Source organism: Phyllostomus hastatus, unplaced genomic scaffold (assembly GCF_019186645.2).
Source record: "Phyllostomus hastatus isolate PE091 unplaced genomic scaffold, TTU_PhHast_1.1 phas_scaffold_555, whole genome shotgun sequence".
NCBI lineage: Eukaryota > Metazoa > Chordata > Mammalia > Chiroptera > Phyllostomidae > Phyllostomus > Phyllostomus hastatus.
Genome location: NW_025334036.1, coordinates 5,381,264 through 5,403,919, shown reverse-complemented (window position 1 = coordinate 5,403,919; position 22,656 = coordinate 5,381,264). Strand labels below are relative to the sequence as shown.

Genomic DNA, 22,656 nt, shown 5'->3' with positions numbered 1-22,656 from the left:
GAAATTGGGGTAGCTATGCCTGCCCCAAGTAGCTGCCACCTCTGTTTGGAAAGAAAACCCCGCTTCCTTATTGTCCCCCTCTGTTCACTCTGTTTTCATAATGATGCTTCTCAGGGTTACATTTTCTCTCTCCCGGACTTCCCATGGACCATTTTCATGTATTAAAATCAGTTTGGACTTGTTGATATTTTCGTGTTCTCTTTGGCTTATTTAGCAGGTGGATTGAGACTTCCAGACTGGTGGCATCCTTTGAGTCTTCCTTATATATATTCTTTATGTATTAACAGGTATCAAGCACTTTCAGTAACTGACAGAATGGGTGGATAAAAGGACAGATAAATGAATACTCTGTCAAGTGATTGCTTATAAGGGAAGTCATGACCCTCTGTGCCTACTTCTTGGTGACCTTCCATCAGTGCTTTCCATTTCATCCTTCTTGAGCCTAGGCAGGGAGACACCACTGGCTGGGGCTCTGGTACCGGGGCTCTGGGACACCAGCCGTGTCGCTGAGGTCCATTGAAAGGGTCACAGTAGAGAGCAGCTTCCGTCACCATGACGTTTACTTGACAACTCAACGTAAACACAAATCCCAGAAAGGAGAACTGAAACCAATCTGTGTTTCTTAAGAGGGGGCATGGGACTAAGAGCTTACTGAGTGTCTCCTGAGTTCTTGGACCTGAGCCCTGCCAGTGAGAGGAGAGTTGCCTGATGTCCTCTTCATGGGTCATGTGATCCTACACAGCTGGAGACACTTTTCTGGGCCATTAAAATTGTGACTTAACTGGCGAACTGCCAAACGTTCAGGGCTTGGTTGCTGGATCTTGTAATAGGCTATTTTTCCTCCCCCCGTCCCATTATAATCTCTGACCCTTGAAGCCTTGATCCATACGGGAACTGCCACCTGCAACCTTTGAAGCTCTGTTTTCTATTATCTTTCCCATTTACTTAACCTCTCAACTCTCGTCAATTTTGTCTCAGTCTGCTAACACTGATTTTTCTGGAATCTTCTGATTTTCTTGAGTGTGAACTATAAAAAAGATAAAATATCATCAGTTTGTATTAAAAATTAATTTTATCTAACTTTCTCTTACCTGCTCCCTCTACTTGATGACATACAGTGTAGGCGCTTGAAGAGCCTGGTGTGAAATGATAAATAACCCAAAGGAATTTACTTTCAGTAGGCCCAGTGTCCCTATGGAGTCCCACTGTGACATCAGGGGATCTTTATGGGTCCAGTGTGGGGCGTTCACGTTTCCAAAGAGGCATCCAGCACATGCGCACATAGATGGCGGCTCTGCGTAAATCTCACAGTGCTTTAAACAGACGTTCTTGCTGGGGAGAGGCGAGCCTTCTCCGGGAGGATATTTTACAAATGTTCCCACCCACACATGTAACCTAGTGATGGTTAAATTTTGAACCTCTTCACTACAGAAAGGATCAACTTGTTACAGAGAAATAGATGAAAAATATGTGATTAACTAAGTCTTTGGTCTTTGAGTGACCTGGAAGGAAGCTATTGAGCGGGGGTGTCCAACCTTTTGGCACCTCTGGGCCACACTGGAAGAAGAGTTGTCTTGGGCCACACATGAAGTACATTGTGACACATAATCACAAAAAATAATGTCACAATGTTTTAAGTACATTTATGATTTTGTGTTGGGCCGCATTCGTAGCCATCCAGGGATGCATGCAGGCTGCAGGTTGGACACCCCTGCCAGAGTATTAGGACAAGAATTGGATGACTAATTTATTTCCAAAATGCTTTCTGCTTACCACGTGCATTGTGGTGATAATTCATATAATAAATCATGTAATAAATTCCTGTTGAAACGGGCCACATCTCCCTGAGATTTTGGATATAGTGGTTGGAAACATTTGGCTTTGAAGATGAGAATTAGGCCACAAGTCCCCGCTGAGGTTCCTCAGAGGCGGCTGGTGTGGGCTGCATGGTCCACCAGGCTCACGATGTGGCTCGAAATACTTCTGAGATGAGCCTGGCGAGATGAAGAAGTATGTTGTCCAGACGGGATGAGTGGGCTCTTCTCATAGAAACTCAAAGTTGAGTTTGGACGAGAATTTTTCTGAGAAGCTCACCAGCCCACTGGCCTGCAAACAAGGAAGGAATTTTTAATGTCCAGTCCTTGGTGTCTTTGTCCTGAGGGGCTATTGACTATGTGTATATGAAGTAACTCATCTAGAAGTATAATGGCTTTGTGTTTTCAACCTTGGCCTTAGGCTGTGTGATATACTGATGCCTTCTTGTTACTGTTTGAGTTTTTCCATATATAATATCCTGCTTATTTTTGAGGTTGAAGGTTGGGATCCTCCTGAAAGGTGCATTCAGTACCAGAGTAAATGTTTCATGTACGAAGTAGGTTCTTACATAGAAAATGAGAACTTGGAAAATTGCCATAGATGTTGGGATGGTAAATCTAGTGCCTCCTGATCTCGCTTCCTTTGGCCTAGAGTTTGGCAAGTCTAGACATAAGGAAGGGTGACCCTGGGTAGCACAGGAAAGGAGCCACCCACCGGAAGGAGGCTGGCCAAGGGTGCAGTGGAAAATCAGACCTCTTGGGAAACCCTCGGTGGAAGATACCAGAACTATACTGTGTCAGAACCGAGCCAGCAATCTACCAAACCCACTCCTTTTCTTTGAACACAGCAGCTGGAGTCATGAGTGGAGTCATGTCCTGGTCCTGTAGTTTGCTATCTGAGTAGCTTGGGAGGAAGCTGGACTCCTTGGGAGCAGACAATCCTCCTCCGGCTTTAGCTGCCCCTCTCTGTGTAGTTAGCCCCAGCTCTGCCCCCAACCCAGCCCTGTAGTGTTTGGGCTTTCTCGTTGTATTAATGAAGACCACAAGTTTCTATAAAGGTTATGCTAACTCATCCACATGCCCTTTCCTTATTTCTCTCTTTATCTCTGCCTCATTTTTTTTAATAAGTGAAAAGAGATCATCTACTAGAGCTGAAGAAGCAGTGAATACTTATGTAGCCAGATAGAGGGAACTGGTGCATATTATAATGATCTCTACTACTCCTACTGCTACCAAAACTGGAGATAAACAAACACTCCCCAGACTGAGACCTGTGAGAACTTGACTGACTTGCCTGACATGGAGCAGACACCCAGTACATATTTTCCCATTATATCGACTCAGTTTTTTCAATAACTGAGCAATCACAGGCCAACAATTGGCATTGAAACAAAGAATAAATGTTAGTCTTTACCTTCTGGAATGTGCTAGATGCTCTCCTTCAATATAACAAAACCAATTGCTGTAGAGGGAAGTTAAGTTACTAATCATTCCAAAATAGATGTAATGTCTCATGCTAGACCAAAGCTGCACTCTTAATTTAATCTTGATTGTTGCACTCTTGATTGTTGATTTATTGTCAAGCAATTGAGTGAATGGTGGACATAACTATGGAAAAAAATCTGCTAAATTCAACCAGTTTGTTATTTAACCATGTGAGTGTGTATGTGTGTGTGAGAAAGGAGATCTAATTGGTCATGTATCTAGAAATCACACCCACTAAGTAGCCTCTGGCCCACGATACCAGAATTAGAAAGTTGACCTCTTGGCGTGAGGTCTTCTGTTGACCGCAGGGTGACATCATCGGGTGCCACAGGGTTATCAAGCTGGCCGGGGCCTGAGAAATCATTGCTTTTTATTTCCTTAGTTGCAGCATGAGGAAAACAAGTAGGGGCCAGAGAAGTTAAGTGATTTATCTAAAGTCGTCTAAAGTCATAATGAAAAAAATTGGGTTAGGACGAGGTTTATTGCCTCCAAGTCTGATGTTTTGTCTGCTCTCTATCATGTTGTCTTCTGCAAAAATCAATAAGAGAGAAACTCAGTAAAATCTTTGTGATATTTTGCAGTGTACAGGGTTGGCCTGGATCCTCGGTGCCTTGTTTTTGTTTTACTGTCATGCGTTTCAAATTCAGTTTTTAGAAATCAAAGATTCGATGCTTTTTATTGATCGGCTTTTGAGATTGGTTTTCATTTCAGTTACTATTTCTGTGCAAGGAATCATCTCAACCTCAGCGGCTTAAAGCAACCCTTGTACTTTTCTCATGATTGGGGAAGGGTTTGGCAGGGGGTCTCTTGCTTGATGTCTCTTGTGCTTTTACATGGGCAGTTGGCTGGGGCCACCGTTCTCTGCAGGGTCGGCTGCTTTGGACATCAAGATCGCTCTTGCAGTTCACAGCTGATGCCAGCAGATCCCAGCTGAGCTGAGAGCTTGCTTGGGGCTCCCTACCAGAGTGCTATGTGGGTCTTCCCATGTGGCCTGGGCTTCCTTAGGGCGTGGCTGCCTTGGGTAGTCAGTACTCTCACATGGCGGTTCAGGCATCCACATCGGGGTCCCGGTGGGTTAGGCCGCAAGTGTGTAGCTTTCCATGGCCTAACCTTGGAAGCTAAGAAGTGTTACTTCTGCTACATTCTGTTTGGTAATAAGAGAGTCCCTTGGCCAAGGTTCATCAGTTCCACCTCTTGGTGGTGACTCTTGTTCTTGAGCAAATTATACAACTTTTTTTGGCCTCAGTCTCCTCGTCACTATACTAGGAATATTGATATTTCAATTGCAAGACGGTTTTGAGGATAAAGCAGTAAATGATATCTGAGACAAAGTGGCCCCTTGGTGGTAAAAATCTTGGTGGTGTTGGTTGTATGGGAAGCCAGTTAATTCATAGCCTGATGCCTGTTTTTTAACCACCTGGTTGTACAGAATATCTCTGAAAAGCAGCTTTTCAGAATGGGACAGGGCATTCCTTACTAGTTTAGAGAGTACCCACGTGGTAGAACAAAGCTGTGACAGCTGTGGCAACCGGGGTCCCTGAAATGAGAGTCACAGGACACCAGTGACAAACTGTCCCTGTTTAATAATTCTATGTTAGGTCAGCTTGCTAGGAGGTAGCTGGGTAGGGGACCTGAAAAAGGGCCCCCCCTTAGTGTGTTTGGAAACCGGTGGGCTCAGTGACCTCGCAGAGGTGGGACTGGGCCTTCCTGTCCCGGGTACTTTTCATCTCTCCTGTGCTTCTCAGAGGTCGATGGATTCAGAGGGGATCAAGGCAGTGACAGGCAGCGGCTGGCTGGGCCAGGAGGCAGCCGCTCGCTCCCGCCCCGCAGGCGCCAAGCCGTGAGTGCAGGCACCTGGAAAGGTTCTTTATCTGCTGTGTGTAGCATCCACGCAGAGGAGCTGAAAACTGTGGCACTTCTTTTCAGTAGTCCTTAATTCCAGCCCGCGTGTTTGTGCCCTCATTAGTCAGCCGTGCTGTGCAGAGACGTCACCTTCTTCTTACAAATAGAGATGAATCCAGTTTTCCTTTGAGTGTCATTGAAAAGAAATCAGGGAACCTTTCAGGGATGGGACGCCACTGATTGCTGTCGTTTTTGCCGTGACTCCGATTCTTTACCATTGACTTAATGACAACAAGGGTGTCAGGGGCATGAACTAAGCACAGGCTTCCCAGTTGTTTCCGCCCGGAGGACACAGCCTCACTCGCTCCACGGGTTTTGTGTTTTGAGTTCCCCCCACCCCCCCCGCCTTCCTTCAGAGTATGCTGCTACATTGGGAACGTGATGACCTGGGTGGAAACCATTTTCCGGGAAGACGCAGATTATTCCCGTGTCGTTAGGCACGGTCACGGCGCACGGCACCCAGTTGGCATAATGAGGGCAAACCTCTCTGTTACGTGCTCCAGTGTTTCCACTCCAACCGCCGTCAGAGTGAAACACATCTCGTTCTATATCATCCACAGATGTCTCCATCCATACGTTTTAAAACACTTCTTTCTTTTGAAATTCATTTCAGCCTTGACAGGAAGTTGCTCTTCTGCCTAAACCGAATTTGTAACGATGCAGCATCTGCCCGTCTCCTCTGGTGTGAAGACAGAAAAGCTGCCGGTCATCGTTTTCGGTGCTCTAACTGTTTTTTCATAACTGAAGTTTTTGATTAGGGCTCCCTCCCGTCATTCATTACCCACTCCAAATTTAATAATGTCTCTTATTGGACCCATGGACCATCTCTAGTGAGTGTGCAAACTGCATGACGGGAAGAACAAATTTAGTTTCGGCAATATGGTTTTCTTGGGCTATGAGCTGTGTCCTGTGCTCTTGGCTCACGAGTTCGGGCGAGATTCCGACTTACTGTCCAGAGACCAGGAACTGGAATTTCGAGGGCTTGTTCGTTCCATCTGTGGGGACAGAGGGGCAGCATGGAAGCCTCTGTTTCAGACGGCAGGGCTGTCAGCCAAAACGGGTTGTGGGTGGGCTCTTCGTTCCTTGTCTAGTGGAATTGGGCCTTCTCCCTCCACTTTGAGCCTGCGATGACATCGGTGTTCCCTGTTTATTAACACAGTGCTTGGCACATCACAGGCCTTCTGTGTGCGCCGGCTCAGTGGCCGGCCTGGAGGAGTCCCTGAGCTGTGGAACGTGTACGCGTCTGTGACAGTGTTCTCGCTGCAGTATGCTTTGAGGTGAGTCCTGTCATCAGAGGCTCCAGCAGATCGCGTATCACGTGCCGTTCCATTCCCTCTCATCCCATCGCACCCCATCCCATTCCATAGTTTACTGAGCACCTACTCTGTGCTGGGTCGGCCCCGTGCTAGGATTTGGGGATACCAAGAGGGACGAGGCAAACTGCTCGCTCCAGAGGGGCTCCCGTCTGAACGGCTGTGGAAGATGAATACCCGCTGCAAATTCTTTTCTAGTCCCCCACCTGGGAGCCTTACTCCCTCCACCTGACCCTAGCCCATCACCAGTGACTTGACTGACTGGAAGCGGTTGGACTTAAGAAGCTAAGTCAGAGGAGGCCTTGCAGGTTGCACCCGGTTCTCTTGGAATGCTTGTTCTGGGGAAGCGGCTGCCATGTGAGAAGTCCAAGCACCTTGTGTCAGTCATGCTGGAAAGACCACCTGGAGGCCATCTGGTCACTGTCCATGGTGGGCCCAGTCCCCCCACCTGCCAAGGTGACACCATCGCTGCCGTGGTGCCAGATATGCAAGGGAAGCCCTCAAAGACCCTCCAGAGCAGCCGGCCCACCTGCCAGCCGGATGCTGCCCAGGGACCTCACTGGACACCACGGAAAGCAGCAGGATCTCCCAGCCACGCCTGGCCCAAATTCCCTACCCACATCATAAATTAGGGAAAAGGCTGTTGTTTTAAGACTTTTTATGTTGGTGTTGTTTGTCACCCTGCAAATGGACAACCCGAACAGGGAGATAAGAAAATAACCAGGGTCTAGTAAGGATTCTAATACAGGCGTGCATTGTGCAAAGTGGGTTGTGGGCAATCAAATGGAAACCAAGTCATCCTCTTCTTAGAGAGGCCAGGCCACTGCATTGCACCACTTCAGGGGGCTCCACTCCGGTTTCAGTCTTTGTGGACACCCGGGGTGAACAGACCTGTGGTGGTTTTGAGTAATAGGTGTGGGGAAGGCAGGTTAGTTGGACAAATTACATTGAAAGGGCATTTGGGCTTGGAACTGAAATATAAGCAGGTTTCATGGGAAGGGAGCAGGAGGCAAAATCATACTGCAGAAGTGGTAGCAGCATCGTGAGCACAGCTTTGCAGGCACAGATTCCCCCAGTGATCTTGGGGCACCGTCACTGGTCCTGTGTGGTCGCCATGTGCAGTACTGGGGTGGGGGGGCGTGGCTGGAGATGAGACTCCAAAGGCTGAGTGATGTGCAGAGTCTTGTTGACATACCATCCTGATGAGTCAGGAGGAGGAAGGCAACGGAGAGACAGAAAATCTCAAGCCAGGGGAGCAACCAATTCGAAACAGTATTGGAGAAAATTGCAGTTCAAAACCCCACAGACTGTGAAAGACACTGTTTGTTCTTCCGACTGGCTGCCTCTCCCTGAAAACTTGGCAGATCCATATTTTTTATAGGAAAGTCTTAAACAACAGGGGATTACTCAATGATTCGTTTAAAAGAATCGTTAACAGAAAATTGAGGCCCATCGTATCCTGCCTTCTTTAATTGCTCATTTATTATTACAGTGGGTGAGATAACACTTTGTGTTACTCTTTGAAATAGTGTAAAATATTTATTGGTAAATACAGCAGTGCAGAAATTAATGCCAGTCGAGGTTTTGTGGAGCTTTTTCCCCTCCACTGATGGCCATAATTTTTACTTAGAGAAAAGCAATATTGTGCTGATCCATTCTGGCTCAGACATGAGAGCATCATGAACTCAACATCTGCGTGACGATATTGTCTCTTAGTTTCTGTGGGACGGCAGGATTCTCCTGGTGGGCTCGTCCTAGAGCTTGTTTGTGAAGTCATTTTTTCCCCCTGTTTAATAGGAACATAGTGCTTAAGGAGAGAAGGCACATGGAGGTGGCCCATCACACCAAAATTCTATAACACACTATCCAAATAGAAACAGCTTTATAAGTGAGCATATATATTATTTTATTTGCCTGAAAGTCCACAGGTAGGTGGTTCCACAGAGTTGGTTCAGTGGCTTCAGAATGTCACCGGTGGCCCAGGATTATGTCCTGAAGATGGCAATGTCCGAAGACAGAGAAGAATTGTTTTTAAATTTTATTAAATTTATCAGTCTGACATTGGTGAATAAATTATGCAGGTTTCAAGTGTACAGTTCTATAACACATCACCTGTATATTGCATTGTGTCTGTCTCCCCCAAAGTCAAACCTCTTCTTTCACCATATATTTGACCCCCTTAACCCTCTTCTACTTCCCTCCGACCCTCCTTCCCTCTGGTAACCACCATACTCTTGTCTGTGCCTATGAGCTTTTGTTTGTTTGTTCGTCTTGCGTGTTCATTTGTTGCTTTCAGTTTTATATGCCACATATGTGTGAAGTCATATGGTTGTTGACTTTTTCCATCTGACTTATTTCACTTAGCACATTTAAAGAGAGTTTGTTTGTTTGTTTTGCTTTGTTTTCAATGTTTTTCCTTAATTCCCAGCGAAAAATCTTTTCTTGAATCTCTCACCAGACTTTTCTACTCAGATTTTCTTACGCAGATCTGGAGCTCCTCAAAACCAATCACATGAACAGCAGAAAGGCTTAGAGGAGATGAACTGGGGGTGCTTCCCGGGGCGGGGGACAGAACACTCCATCAGCCACTCCTGCCCCAGACCTGAAAGCAGTTACACGGGAATGTTCATGGGTGCACAGCCTTCTTCCCAAGGGGTGGTGATTCAGTGTATTCCCTTTGCCCAGCTCTCCATCCCTTCGGGCAAGTGCAAAAGAAGCACATGAGACAATGCTTGTTCTCAGGGAGTTTTAGTGGACATGGTAATAAAGCAGGCAGCTCCTTGACTTGAGAAGTTAATATAATAAAATATATGGATTATCTATTACACCCTAGGAGATGAGACTACAGAGATGGATAAGACCTGGTTTTTGCCTGCAGAAAGTCGCAATTCCCCTCACCAACTGACTGCTTTATTGCATCTGGTCACATTGGGAGCAGTCTGACCCCCAGGGTCAGCAGGCTCTATCATGCTTTGCACACGGGCCACGGCCTAGCAGAACACTCCCCCCACACTTGTCTCTGCCTGGTTCCTCAGATTCTTCGCTCGTGGACCTGCCTGGGTTAAATGCTCCCTCCAGCATTCTCCCAGCATTGATGCTTACCTTCGTCCCAGCCCTTTACCCTCCAGGGTCCTCATCATCCACCAGATCCTCACCTACGAAGGCAGGTTGGGTTTCAATCAGTTTGTATCTTTGCTGCCTAACCTGGTGACTGGAACATAAATGGTTTCCAACGCACGTGTGTGGGATGAACGCATGAATAATTAAATGAAAGGAAATTAAAGCTGGATCCTTTTCTCCTCTTTAATCAGTTTCTACCTTAATAGTTTTTCTCTTTTTGTTTTTTCCTTTTTTATCTCATCTTTCCATTTCCTTTCTTCTTTTCCTTTTCTTTGCTCACAATTCCTGGTTAACTGATACATTATATTCATTGACTAATGAATCTGTTTTTTTTACAAGTTACACAACTTTGCACAGACTTGCTTTTACCTTTTACCTCCTCCCCTCTTCTCAGAAAGAAGAGCAATTATTGGGGGTGCAGGAGGCGGACCTAGAAACGTCAGTGTTAATAGTAGACACCATTGCAGGGACTTCGTGTCCTACCGTGAGCAGTCTTTGGGTCCACTTTCAAAGAGCCAGAGTCCTGCCATGATGTTATGGTTCATACTAAGAAATACGTATTTTGTTCATTCCAGTTTATGGCCCGGAGCTCCTACACCTTTGCTCTTTCCTAAGTGATGAGAGCTATAAACGTGTCTTTTGTTATATTAGTGAGGGGACTTTGGGACACCCTCTGGGGACGGATGGGGGCTGGTTTCCAGGATAACCGGGGACCTGAATGGTTCGAGGGCGGGCACTTTCAGGCACCCACCCTTCCCCGCCCCGCCCCCCAGCTTGAACCCTCCCACTAGGTCCAATTGTACCCCTTTATTCTCTGGTTTGCTTCCCGCGATTTCAGTTACCCACAGTCAACCCCGGTTTGAAAATATTCAATGTGAAACTCCAGAAGTAAAAAAAAAAAAAAATCGTTTGAAACTGCGCGCCGTTTTGAGAAGCGTGAGATCTCGCGATACCCACTACGTCGCCTGGCGTGTGACAGCCCGTGTTGTCCAGCGTCTGCACGCTGTACGCCTGTCTACGCTGTAGACACTTCCTGGCCGTGCGTCACGTGGTAGCCCGCTTGCTCATCGGGCGACTGCTGTGTCCGTAACTCAGGACTTGGGTGCAAGTAATGCTTGTTTTTACTTGATAATGGCCTCCAAGTACAAAGGTGGTGACGGTGGCCGTACCAGTCTGTGGAAGGCAAGCTGGAAAGTGCTTCCTTTACGTAAAAGGTAAAAGTGCTCAATTTAATGGCGACAGAAAAAATCGCACGCTGAGGTTGCTAAGATCTGTGTTAAGAACTAGTAGTGTTCTATAGGTGGAATAAGATATTTTGAAAGAGAGTACATTAGCATAACTTACTATACAGTGTCATACTGTTTTATTATTATTGTTAATTTCTTATTGTGCCTAATTTATAAATTGAACTTTACCATAAGTATGTATGTAAAGAAAAATAGTATATATATGGTTTGGCACTATGCACAACTTTAGGCATCCACTGGGGGTCTTGAAACGTATCCCCGTGGATAAGGGGGACTACTATAAGGAAACCTCCTCAGAAACCCCAAAGGTCAGGGTTCAGAGAGCTTCTGGGTGGGTGAACAGCGGGAGCTGTGGGGACGGTGCTGTGCTGGGGAGGGCTTCACACCGGCCCTGCCCTGTGCATCTCTTCCATCTGCCTGTTCCTGAGTTATATCTTTTCATTAGAAACTGCTCATGTAGTAAGGAACATGTTTCTCTGGGTTCTGCGAGCTGCTCAAGCGAAGTCATGGAACCCGATGGGTATGCTGTGAGAGCCTTCCATTGGCAGCCAGCTGGTGGGAAGTCCAGTTAACCACCTGGAGTTGTGACTGGAGTCTGCAGTTCGGGGGCAGGGGTTGCAGTCGTGGAGGACCGAGCCCTTCATGAGTGGGTAAAGAACACACATGTGCGCACGCACACACTCTGGAATATTATTGAGCCACGAGAAAGAAGGAAATCGTGCCATTTGTGACTGTGTGAATGGGACTGGAGGGCATTATGCTAAGTGAGATAAGTCAGACAGAGAAAGATGAATATTGTGTGATAGCACTTCTATTTTGCAGGAATCCCATAGAATATCTACATAATGAGATTTGGTACTTCCCCTAGGTTACTCTTGACAAAATAAAAATTCTTCCTTATCAGTTGGGGACGTTTTTTCCATCAGAACACTTTATTGGATTTCTGTTTCTTCTCTCTGCCCTGCACTTAAAAAGAATCTAAACCGGAGTTGTCCAGCCCGTAGCCTATGGGCTGCATGTGGCCCAAGATGGCTATGAATGCAGCCCAAAACAAAATCATACATTTATTTAAAATATTATGAGAGTTTTTTGTGATTACGTGTTGCAGTGTATTTAATGTGTGACCCACGATAACTCTTCTTCCAGTGTGGCCCAGACATGCCAAAAAGTTGGACACCCCCGAACCTACTGAAATAATAGAACTGTGCTGCTTTCAACCAAAAAGCCCCCTTTCCTTTGCTGTTTCCACATAAACCATCAACGCTTATTCTTTTGCCCATCTTACTGCTACAGAAGGGGTCCTCGGGGCGGGGTACTGAAGGTGAAATAAGGAGGCAGAGTGCCTGGGACCCTCATCTCAGTAAGCTCCCCCATGGACATTGTTTAGGGAGTGCCCTTCCAGATATTTTTTTAAAATTTATTTATTTATTTTAGAGAGAGAACCATCTGTCTTGTTTCACTCGGTTGTGCATTCATTGGTTGTTGCTGGTATGCACAGCCCTGAGTGGAGATCGAACCTGCCACCTTGGCACCTTGGGGTGGTGCTCCAACCAGCTGGGTTGGAGCTACCCAGCCAGGGCCTCCCTTCGGGCATTTGTTGTCACAGGAAGTCTTTCTCAATGGAAGGGAGCGCACAGTCCTGTCATTTCAACGTGCACCCCCGACTATGCCTCCTCCCTCCTTCTGCATTTTGAATGAAAGCTGCGTGTGTTCTCCTTGCAGAGCTCCTCTGACAGGGCATCCATCCTGACCATCCTCCAGGTGCTCGGAGACCTGCTGTCTGTGGGTGAGTAGGCCATGCCGTCGTCCCTCCTGTGGTGGGTGTGGGGGCGTGGGGGCGTGGGGCTGTGGTGAAGCCCAGGAATCTGGGTGGCCTGGGGTTTTGCTCAAGTTTTTCTGTGAGACAGAATCACCCACCCATCTTTCTTTTTCACGGAGGTTGATGAGTGCTGGTGTAAATGGGGCTGGTTGTACTTCGAGCTCTTCAGTCTTGTCGCGCACCCTACGGTGACCCAAACGTAGGAGGAAATTAGACTCCGGGTGGTTGTTCTATGGCATCTCCTCCCTGAGGCTGAGGACCTCCAGGCTTCTGCAGCTCTTCTCAGCCCTCAGCAGTTTGACCTCTCTCTTCCCGCTGCTTCCCTCGCTGTGGCCTGTTTTAGACCTGGGTATTGGCAGCTCCTACCATGTGTCACTGGAGACAGAAACATGAGGCAGGAGCTGGACCTAGCAGTTGGTAAGCCATCAGGTTTTCAGAGATAAGATGACAGAGTTGGCTACGTTGGAATCACCCGAGTTAACTGGGGCAGGCCTGCGTGAGCTCATGTCCACGTGAGAGTCCTGGTAAACACAGCTTTTCGGATGTTCCAACAGTCACTCAGTTTCCATTCCCTGTGTGCCAGCCGCATTGCGTTAGGAAGAAATATCAACACCAAACATCCATCCCCAAATGAACGACACTCCAAAGCCTCAGAGCCTCAGGCTGCAGCTCCAGGAGGAAGGATCCATTCATAGGGAGATGTTCCCATAGTGTGTGCTGCCCCCCAATGGCGGGGTGACTTCCCTGCAGCCTTCTGAGCGAGGTGCCCTCCTGTCTCGGAATAGTGCTGCCTTTAATTGGTCTGGTGGGATCTGGAACTCTTAGAATGAAACCTTGCAGTTCTCCTTCAGATCCAGGCACTGAGTATTGTTCCATTACTAGAGGGGCTGCTGTTCATTAGGGTGAAAAACCAGACGGTCTTCTTTGCAGGTAATGTCCCACCCTGTGGGCCACCTCGGTTGGGGTGACCAGGCCCAGTGCATAGAGAATCACCTAGGACCTCTTGCAACTTGAAATGTAATCACTGCTTTCAAGCATCTCCTGGGACAATGTGTGTGTGTGTGTGTGTTGGGAGGGGGAGTCCCTGTTCAAAACTCTTCTTAGGTACAAAGATCAATATACTTTATCCGAGCCCCAGACTTAGATGAGATAATTGGACATTTGTCTCTCAAAGGATTACCCTAGTTGTTTCCATCTTTTCCTGCCATCAGTTACTGAACTGTTACACCAACAATAATACTGTTCTAGATAAGCTGTCATCCCAATCCCTGTTCCAGATAATTCAAACCTACAGCAGGGGGATACTGTATTTCCTTTTCTATTAAAGTGCGTGATTATACATAAGCCCATGTGCATGTTTATGTACACACAGACACAGATGCATCAGTACATTGACGACTCCATAGATTCTTAGGAAAGTGGATTCCAGGTTTCCTTTTTGACAGGTGCTACAGGTCAATACACCTAGTACTTAAGTATTCTATTGTTTCTACATCTCATCCTCCCCCACCCTGGCCCCTGACCTAATAGCACGACTCTAACACAAGTCAATTCAAGAAGTACACAGCTTTGGTGTTTGGGGTGAAACGAATCAATCCTTGCTCTGCTTCTAGCTCCAGGGAAATGAGAGTGGTTTTGGACGGCTCAGCTCTCCCCTCTTTCCCCGTAGGCACAGACAGGAGGATCTGCTACATGATCAGCAAGGGGGGCAGCGAAGCCCTTCTGCAGACCCTGGTGAACACAGCAAGGACTGCGTCTCCCGACTATGACATCCTCCTGCCCCTCTTCCGACTGCTGGCCAAAGTCGGCCTGCGAGGTACCCACACCCCCAGACCTGAAGGTGGCGGGACGGCACTTCTGCGTTTGTTCCTATGACAGTTTGGGAAGCTCTTGTGGAAAAGTGCAGGGAGGAAGCAGCAGGAAGGTCCTAGACACCTAAGGGTGATGGCAGGAATCCCACAGTGGCCAAGACAGATAGGGGACCCTCTCTCACGGAGCTTATGTTCAACTGGGGGAGGGTAGAAAGTAAACAAGAATTAACCAGCTGATGGCTGTAAGGGAAAGGGGTGCTGTGGCCCTGCGGGGTGCGGCTGGGGAGAGGTGACATTGGAGGACAAACCTACGGGATGAGAAGTCAGCAAAGCAAAGAGTGGGCCAAGTGAACTCTTGGAAAACACCGCAAAGATATGTTACGTACCCTCATCATAAATAATATCAGCTAGGATGTCAGATCTGGGGTTCGTATCTGGCCCTGACGCTTAGTAGCTGTGTGACCTTGGACAAGTTAAACTCTCTGAGCCATGGGGTCCTCGTCTACAAAGCGGAGGCATCTGTGCTTAATTCTGGGGTTGCTGTTAGGGCCGAGAGATTCTGTCTGTCTCGTGTTGAGCACGTGGGTGAAGGGGCCTGGCAAATGAGTCCCGTAGGTCTCACAGGGGAAGGGAGGAGAGACCAGCAGGGCCGACGTTTTCAGGAGATAGACCTGGATGCCACTATTCTCATAATCCCCTCAACACAGCTTCCGTCGCCAAGGAAGTGTAGCCCTCGACACTGATGATCAAGTTGCCGGGGCCTGACCGACAAGGCCTGAGCCTACAGGAGGCTGTGTGCTCACGGGGCCGGGGGCAGAGAGGTCTCTCTTCCTGGTGTGCGGGGGGTGGGGGGGGTGGGGGGGGTGGGGGGTGGGGGGATGGGTCCGATGAGTTTGGCCTGGGTCTCTTTGCTGTTGTCCTGTGGTCCAGAGCCAGATGTTGGTAAACCAGGTTTAGGGTATTTCCTCAGTTTCACACATTGTCACTTGGGATGAATCTGATAGTGATTGTATTCTTGCAAAAACGGATACGACTCTTCGCGCCTTGCAGTTTGGAAAGGGTATCAACAAATGTGAGGGCCAGGAACATATCGTAGAATGAAAGGGACTTTCCCCTTATTTCTATTCTTATTCACTAATTACTGAAATAATGATGCCTGGCCCACAACACTAAATATCAGGTTATGTGGATCGATAATTTAGAGAAGTTTGGGGAGTATATGTTATTTTCTTAGAATTGTGTTCTCACTTTTTATTGTAAAATTCTCTATCATATAGAAAGATGACCTCATCTACCTATTACTTAGATCTAATCACTGTTAATGTTTTGTTATATATAACGTTTGTTATATTTTCTTTATTTTTATTTGAAATATTTTAGGGAAAATTATAGATAGCATTTTGCTCTTAAATACTTTGCAAGTGCATTTCTTTGAAAAAAGACATTTTCCTATGTATTCACAACACCACGATTTCAAATCTAACAAAATTAGCAATGAATGAATAATTCAGACTCATTTCAGTTTCTCCAAATGTTCCCAACATTGTCTTTTACAGACATGTTCAAAGAAGAATCCAATCTTTGTCCACGCACTGTATTTAAATGTCATGTAACTTACATATCCTTAACTCTAGAAATATCTTAAAGGAAGGAGTTTATACCCTACTAAACTCATTCGTGTCTGAGGACAGCCAGAAACATCCTTCACAAAAGGGTTGCGAGTCAGACAACACACAAAACTTCATGTAAATGTTAATAACGGATCGTATGTGTACCCTGAACTAGCTTTCCCGAGCTACCTGCTTTCAGTGGGAACATACTTAATAGCATTTTACTAGATCTGAGACGTCTCATCAGCTATGATTACCTTCTTCCCGCCATCGCCTTTGCTTTTCTGTCCCCCACACATCATACAGTCTTCAGAATTAATGTGCAAGACAACTAAGATGAACTGATCTGTGTTCACAGATAGAAAGTTTGGGCAGAAGGCACTGGAGTTGGAAGCACTGGACGTGACATTGATTCTGGCCAGGAAAAACCTGTCCCGCAGCCAGAACCTCCTGCACTGTCTCTGGGCTCTGCGTGTGTTTGCCTCTAGTGGTAAGCGGCTCAGCTGTGGCCTCCTGGGTGGGGCGGGGGCTTCCGAACCTGGGCTGGGACACCTGGAAGCCACTTGGGGGTGCGGTTGGAAGGAGGGTGTGGATAGAGAACATACGTGGTCCCAAAAAGATGAACCATGTGGAACCTCATGTTCTGGCGGCGAGAAGTTTTTTAATTCATCTCCTGTACAGCTAGGTAGAGCTCTTGGGCCTGCTCCTAAAGTTAGATGTCAGGATGTTTTCCCTTGTGAACCACGCATAAGCGCCCTCGGTCTCTCTGTTAGTACTACAAGGTGAAAAGGACCCATGGCAGGAGAGGGCAGGCTTTATTCAGCCCTTATCGTAGGCAAGGCACAGGGCGATGCGCCGCACCTGTCAAGAATGACCCTCCCGTCACACGGCTCCCCACCACGTCCCTGAAGCTATTCAGGGATCACAATATCCTTTGCCACATTTCGTCTCCCGGTGCGTCTCAACATAGTGCTTAAGGTAACTAGATACATCACCGCCCATGAAACATCCTCCTGTGCCGTCCGCCGATGTGGATTATTTCTGATCGCCATAACAATCCTATATTTAGACGTACCACTCTACGGCCAAGAAAAACAATGAAGCCGAGGAGAGTGAAGCGATTGCTTGAGTTTATACAGATGAGTCATAGCGGCTGAGTTTCTGACTCCAAACTCATGTTTATTCTACTCTCCATGTGGAGACAGTTCTTATTAATAGATTAGATACTGTACCTCCTACCTCACATATAACGAGCAGACTTTTATTTCACCTTTCTAAGCCCCTTTCCTGCAGACAGAAAGGGACAATTACTTAGATGTAATGCGCTCTAGAGGAAGGACTGTGGGCTTAGATCCAGCAAGACCTCTGTCTGACTCTGATTTCATTGCCTAAGAGTGGTACGACAGGGGCACTTAACGTGCTCAACCTGAACGTGCTCAACCTGAACGTGTCCTTCCCCTGAAAAAGCATGGTAGTCACACGAGCTCACAGACGTGGTAGGTGGGGAGAGTGAGAGAATGTTCACAGGTGCGCTTGTCACATGGTGGTTGCCCCGGAAGTATTAGTTTCCCTTTCCTGCCCTATTCTTTCCCTGGTCCTTTGAAACGGTAGGAGAAACACACCCACAGGGAGTGCAGTGGGCGCCTTTTCTCCCTGACTGTGCAGAACTGCTAAAATAGTAGGTACCTAGTTCATCTGTTAATTCTCTTAATAAGCTTGGAGAACCCATGATGAGAACATATTTGTAGGGACTGATGAGATAGATTCCTGACCCCATGTTCACCGACAGAACTGCTTTGACTCATACGTTTCACGTGTTATGTGTTGCACTCACACATGCAGAAAATCAGCACGTTTGGGAAGGGCTGGACGGCTCTGTCCAGACCAGTCTCTAATGAGGGAAACTGGAAGGGAGGAGCTGTGGCTTAGACTGAAGGACAGCTCTCGTTCATGAGTAGCCAGAAGGGGTGCCTCCCCCACTTGGAGCTTGCCAGCAACGATTTCGAGCACCTCATTTTGTTTTCCTAAGGAACAATTAGGCTGAATGACGTGTCTTCCTCATTATGCGTACTGGTTGTAGAGATCCAGAAGAATGCCTTCAGCGGGGAGCTCGGACAGATGCTGCGATTTGCCTGTGGGTGTGAGGAGGTGGCCACTTGTCTCATATTCTAAGACTGCATGTACTGTACCCACGAACTGCTTCATCAGATATTTTAAAAATTACACTACAGGCCCTATGCATTGACTGTACTGATGAGAGGCAAGCAGAGTTCATAAAGCCTACGATGGCTGTCTCTTTGGTGAATTGTTAGCCACTGTTGAATGTTCCAGCAAGCTTTCTAAACAGCTCCTATCTGCGGAAGGAATTGGCTGGAAGCAGAACGGGTCTGTGACAGCCAGTGAAGCCCTTGGCAGCTCTCAGATGGCCAACGGGGATATTTATAGAGCTGTCAGAGGTCTAACCTTGGGCAGGCGTCCAGCAGGGAGGGCTCAGTGAAGATTTCTTATTGTTATCCTCCCCCTGTTCCAAGTCTAACATCTTCTGTGTTAGAAGTTCTGCTCTTAGCACTCTTCTCCTCCTTCACTCTGCTTGATACTAGCATGTTGCTGAATTCTTTGCCAGGAAGTTGCTCTAGCGCGTGTTCCCGATTTGGAAACGGTGGCCATGAGACTAGAAGGCAGGCAGGCAGGCAGGATGGAGATGTCCAGTCCCTGGGTTCTGATCCAGGCAGTCGCCGCCTGCACCAGCCTCGGGAGGGATGTGTGCACGGAGGACGCGCCAGAACACACGTTCCTTGTGGAGCTGAGACAGCCTCCTCAGGCTCTCTCTGAGGTGACTTCGGTCAGAGCCTTCAAATTTCCACGTATCCTCCTTTCCCGAGGCTCGGAGCAAGCCAGTACAAGCCTCCCTTGTTCTCTCTGCCTCTCCATGACCCCTTGTTCCTGCTTGTGTTCCGTGGAACCAGGCTGGGTCTGTGTTACCAGACCAGAGCGGTGGAGGAAAGAGAAAACCCAGTCATACCTTAGAAGAGAGCCTTCTTCCTTTGTCGCACTGAAACTTTTGCCTCCTGCCAAACCAATGCAATTCTGTATCCTGTAGATTCCTTTTTAAAAAATTTTTATTTTGTTGACATGACCAGAGCCCTCCTAAAGTGAGCTATGTGGCATGGGGTACTGGGGATGTTGCAGGGACTCAAGGGAATCATTGGGGGTGAAAGTGACATCCAAAGAGTTTGTGTCCAAGCCACTGGGATGACCTTTGACTGTGCCTGTGTGCATGTATGTGTGCACACATGCAGATATGTCTGCACACCTGTGTGGGCGTGTGCATGTGTGCATGCATACCTGTGCGTGCGTGCATGCATGTATCTTCTGGGAAGTTGGTGGGTGGTGAAACAACTTGAACTGAAGTCATTGCCAGAAACACAAAGGTCTACTTACAGAAGAATCTTCTGTTCAGCAATTGCCTTGACTACGCTGATTCAGTGGGGAAGTGCCAGGGACCATCAGAGAATGAGAAGTGTAATGTGATGGCTTGGACCCCCTCTGGGAAGAGGGTAGTGTGAGAAGATAATGCGGGCTATGTAGGTGAGCTTTATTTCTAGCCAGGGATGAAAAGACCAGAGAGTTTCTCTGCTTTCAAGCCGCCTTTGTTCAGGAAGGTGATGCACCTCCCCTCCCCTGTCTCTTAGGTTCACTCGGTCATGCTGAGAAAAGTGCCTGGTTCAGATAGCTCAGTAACCACTGTGCTTTTGTCCTCCCCAGTCACCACGGGAGCCATGCTGGGGATTAACGGGGCAATGGAGCTGCTTTTCAAGGTCATCGCCCCTTACACCAGGAAGCGTACCCGAATAATCAGGTACAGAGCGCTCCAGTGAGTACTTCTGCCGTTTGTGGGTGATGGCCGCAGAGGCGGAGGTGGTGGGGCGGCCTCGTGTATGTGCTCGTGGCGCTTCCCGCGCTCTTGGGCGATGACTTCCCCACCTTGCAGATGGCGTCCAGGGAGTTTGTTGCATCGATCTCGAGTTGCGCTCCCCCCACCCATGTGTTGTTTCTTCTCATCCTCGCCACAGCCCTGAGTGGGCATACTGTTATCCTCACTTTCACACGAGGAAACACAAATGTGGGAGGAGCCTCATCCACAGTCACGACGCTACGGAAGGCAGAGCTGGGGCTTGCATCCAGATCTTCCCGACTTCAAAGCCTAGGCTTTCTGCCCGAAGACTCTGGTTCTTTTCTCACAGCACCTCTGCCATAGTGAGCGTAGTCCTTAAAAGACGGCCCAGAAATGACAGGGAGAGGTGACATTCCTCAGGGGCCAGCCAGTTAAATTTCTGGGCCGTAGGGCCGTCCATCACGGCTGTGGGCTGGTTTTCAGACGTGTTTTATGAGTGGAAAATGAAACTCTACCATTCTCTCTGGCGTGCTAGAGTGGAGTGAATCACCGACTTAAAAAGGGAGATGGTTAGACATGAAGGCGTTAGAGATATTTGGAACCATTAAGAGCCATCATTTCTGGGAGTGACTCAGCAAGGACCTTGAAAGAATATTAGAAACGATTCAGCCAATTTTCAAGATATATGGGGTCGCTTGGCAAAGTAGCATTTCCGTGCCCAGCTATGATAGTCTCCGAAACCCAGCATCCATCTCAGGCTCCTGTTCCACCCGCATATTTGTCTCTTGGGGTCACCACAGTAATGCCATTATCATCCATTCTCACCTGCAGCTCTCTACACCGGCATTTCCTAGAGTGAAATACATTATATCTCAGCAAAAAAAAAAAAATCCTCATCGCATGTATTGAGAAGTACTAGGTGAGACAAAGTTGGGTGGATTTCTTTGCTGTGAGACGTCTCAAAGCCCTTGTCAAGCCGGTGCACACTCAGAGCATCTGAGTGTGTCAGAGCCGTAGTGTGCCCTGTTCTGAAGCTGATTTGGCCAGGGAACTATTTTTGGGTAGAGGCTGCCTTTTCTTGGGAGTCAGCGTTCCACGTACCTCATTTCAGAAACCTCCCGTCCAAGGGCAAATGTCTTGCACATTGGGGTTCCACTAAATTCTACCAAGCCATCCTCATCTACTTAGGACAACACCTTGGGGGCCTAGTAACAGACTCAGTAACAACAACAAAGAACTAACTCTCGACTGTCCTGTAGTTGTACGTCATTTCCATCTTAAATGTCCATCTTTGTCCCTGGGGAGAGGTCTGACTCGGCTCTGGATACGCGTCTGGTTTTTATCGTCGTATGTGGGTCTTCACTGCTGACCTCTGCAGTCTCCACCTGTCCCTTGGCCGCCAGGCCATGAACCTTTAACCCTGTTCCCACGGCCTCTCCTGACCTGCCGCTGCTTCCGTTCATCTGTTTGGCAGCTCAGGAATGTGTGGTCGCTTCCCCTACCTTCTGCGAAAAATCTCCAGGGCGTCTGCTGGGCCCCTCCCCGTGCGCGTCTTGTTCGGTCACCTCTTCTCCGCCCGCTTGGGCGCTGTGCCGCTCCCCAGGAGGCCCTCCCGGCTGAGCTGGGCACCAGGCCCCTTCCTTCTGGGGCCCTCTCGCCTTTTGTTGTCCACGGGAGAGGCGTCCAAGCCTGTAGAACACTTTCATGAGTTTATCTGGGCCAAACTGACAGCAGTTGCCGGGAAGCAAAATCTCAATGGATTGAGAACCTGCCCCAGAGAATGGCAATTTGCAACTTATTTTCTACAGGAGAATGAAAGGAGACGGAAGGAGGGTTCCATGAAATCCACTGGTGTTAGGTTAAGGGTGGGAGAAAGCAGATCGGGGAAATCTCTGGGGCTGGATAGAAAGTAAACAGAGACACGTACTACTTCCTTTACGTTGGTGGGTGCAGGGTGGTTAACTGAGCATCCACAGCACATAGAGGAGGCATGTGGGGAGCAAGGTAGCCACGCCGGGCTCGGTGGTCTCGTATTCTGGTGGGAGACTGGGCTCTTAGGGTTGGGAAAGGAGGGTCCTCTGCCATTTCCAAGGTGTGCGGTCGTAGAGGCAAAAATGCATGGACAGGCTCACTTGAGGTAAAGATTGACCTTTGCCCGGGAAGCTGCAGGCCGAGGACTCGACTGCCCGCTACACCTCGGGTTTGTTAGGGATTTTCACGTTCAGACCATCCTGCGTGGTCGCTTTTGGTCTCTGAGGTCATAGGGCTGCCACGCGGGCCCCCCTGAGGTTGTCGGCATCGTGCGTGGCCCCTCTTTCATCCACGTTGTCCTCCCCATTCGGGCAGCACACAGGGGAGTGAGCGACAAAGCACAGTAGTCCCCGTCTCAGAGAGTCCAGCTTGTCACGTTATTGCTCTTCCTCTCTGGCAAGGGGGGTTGCATTCCCCCACAGATGTGACCCAGGTGCCCTGGGGAGGTGGGAAAGTGACACCAGGGATGTTTCCAGTGACAAAAGGCACCTCCAGAGACCTCAGGCCTATTTCTGCATTTCTTTCCTTTTTTTCCTGTAGAATTTGGGCAACACGATCCCCGCCCCTCACTTTTTGTTTTTTTTAAAGAATGTTCATAGAAGCTTTATT

At 48.0% G+C, this 22,656-nt stretch overlaps 1 protein-coding gene across 2 annotated transcripts in view; it reads left to right on the top strand.

Moving 5' to 3' along the window:
• The window catches only part of AGBL1 (AGBL carboxypeptidase 1), a 479,354-nt gene that overhangs the window by 26,353 nt on the left and 430,345 nt on the right, over positions 1–22,656 (top strand). For both annotated transcript variants that reach the window (XM_045825119.1, XM_045825117.1), the window contains exons 2-5: positions 12,604–12,667; positions 14,370–14,516; positions 16,480–16,611; positions 19,887–19,980. In XM_045825119.1, coding sequence (XP_045681075.1) covers positions 12,604–12,667; positions 14,370–14,516; positions 16,480–16,611; positions 19,887–19,980 — 437 coding nt within the window. The remainder of the gene's footprint in view (positions 1–12,603; positions 12,668–14,369; positions 14,517–16,479; positions 16,612–19,886; positions 19,981–22,656) is intronic.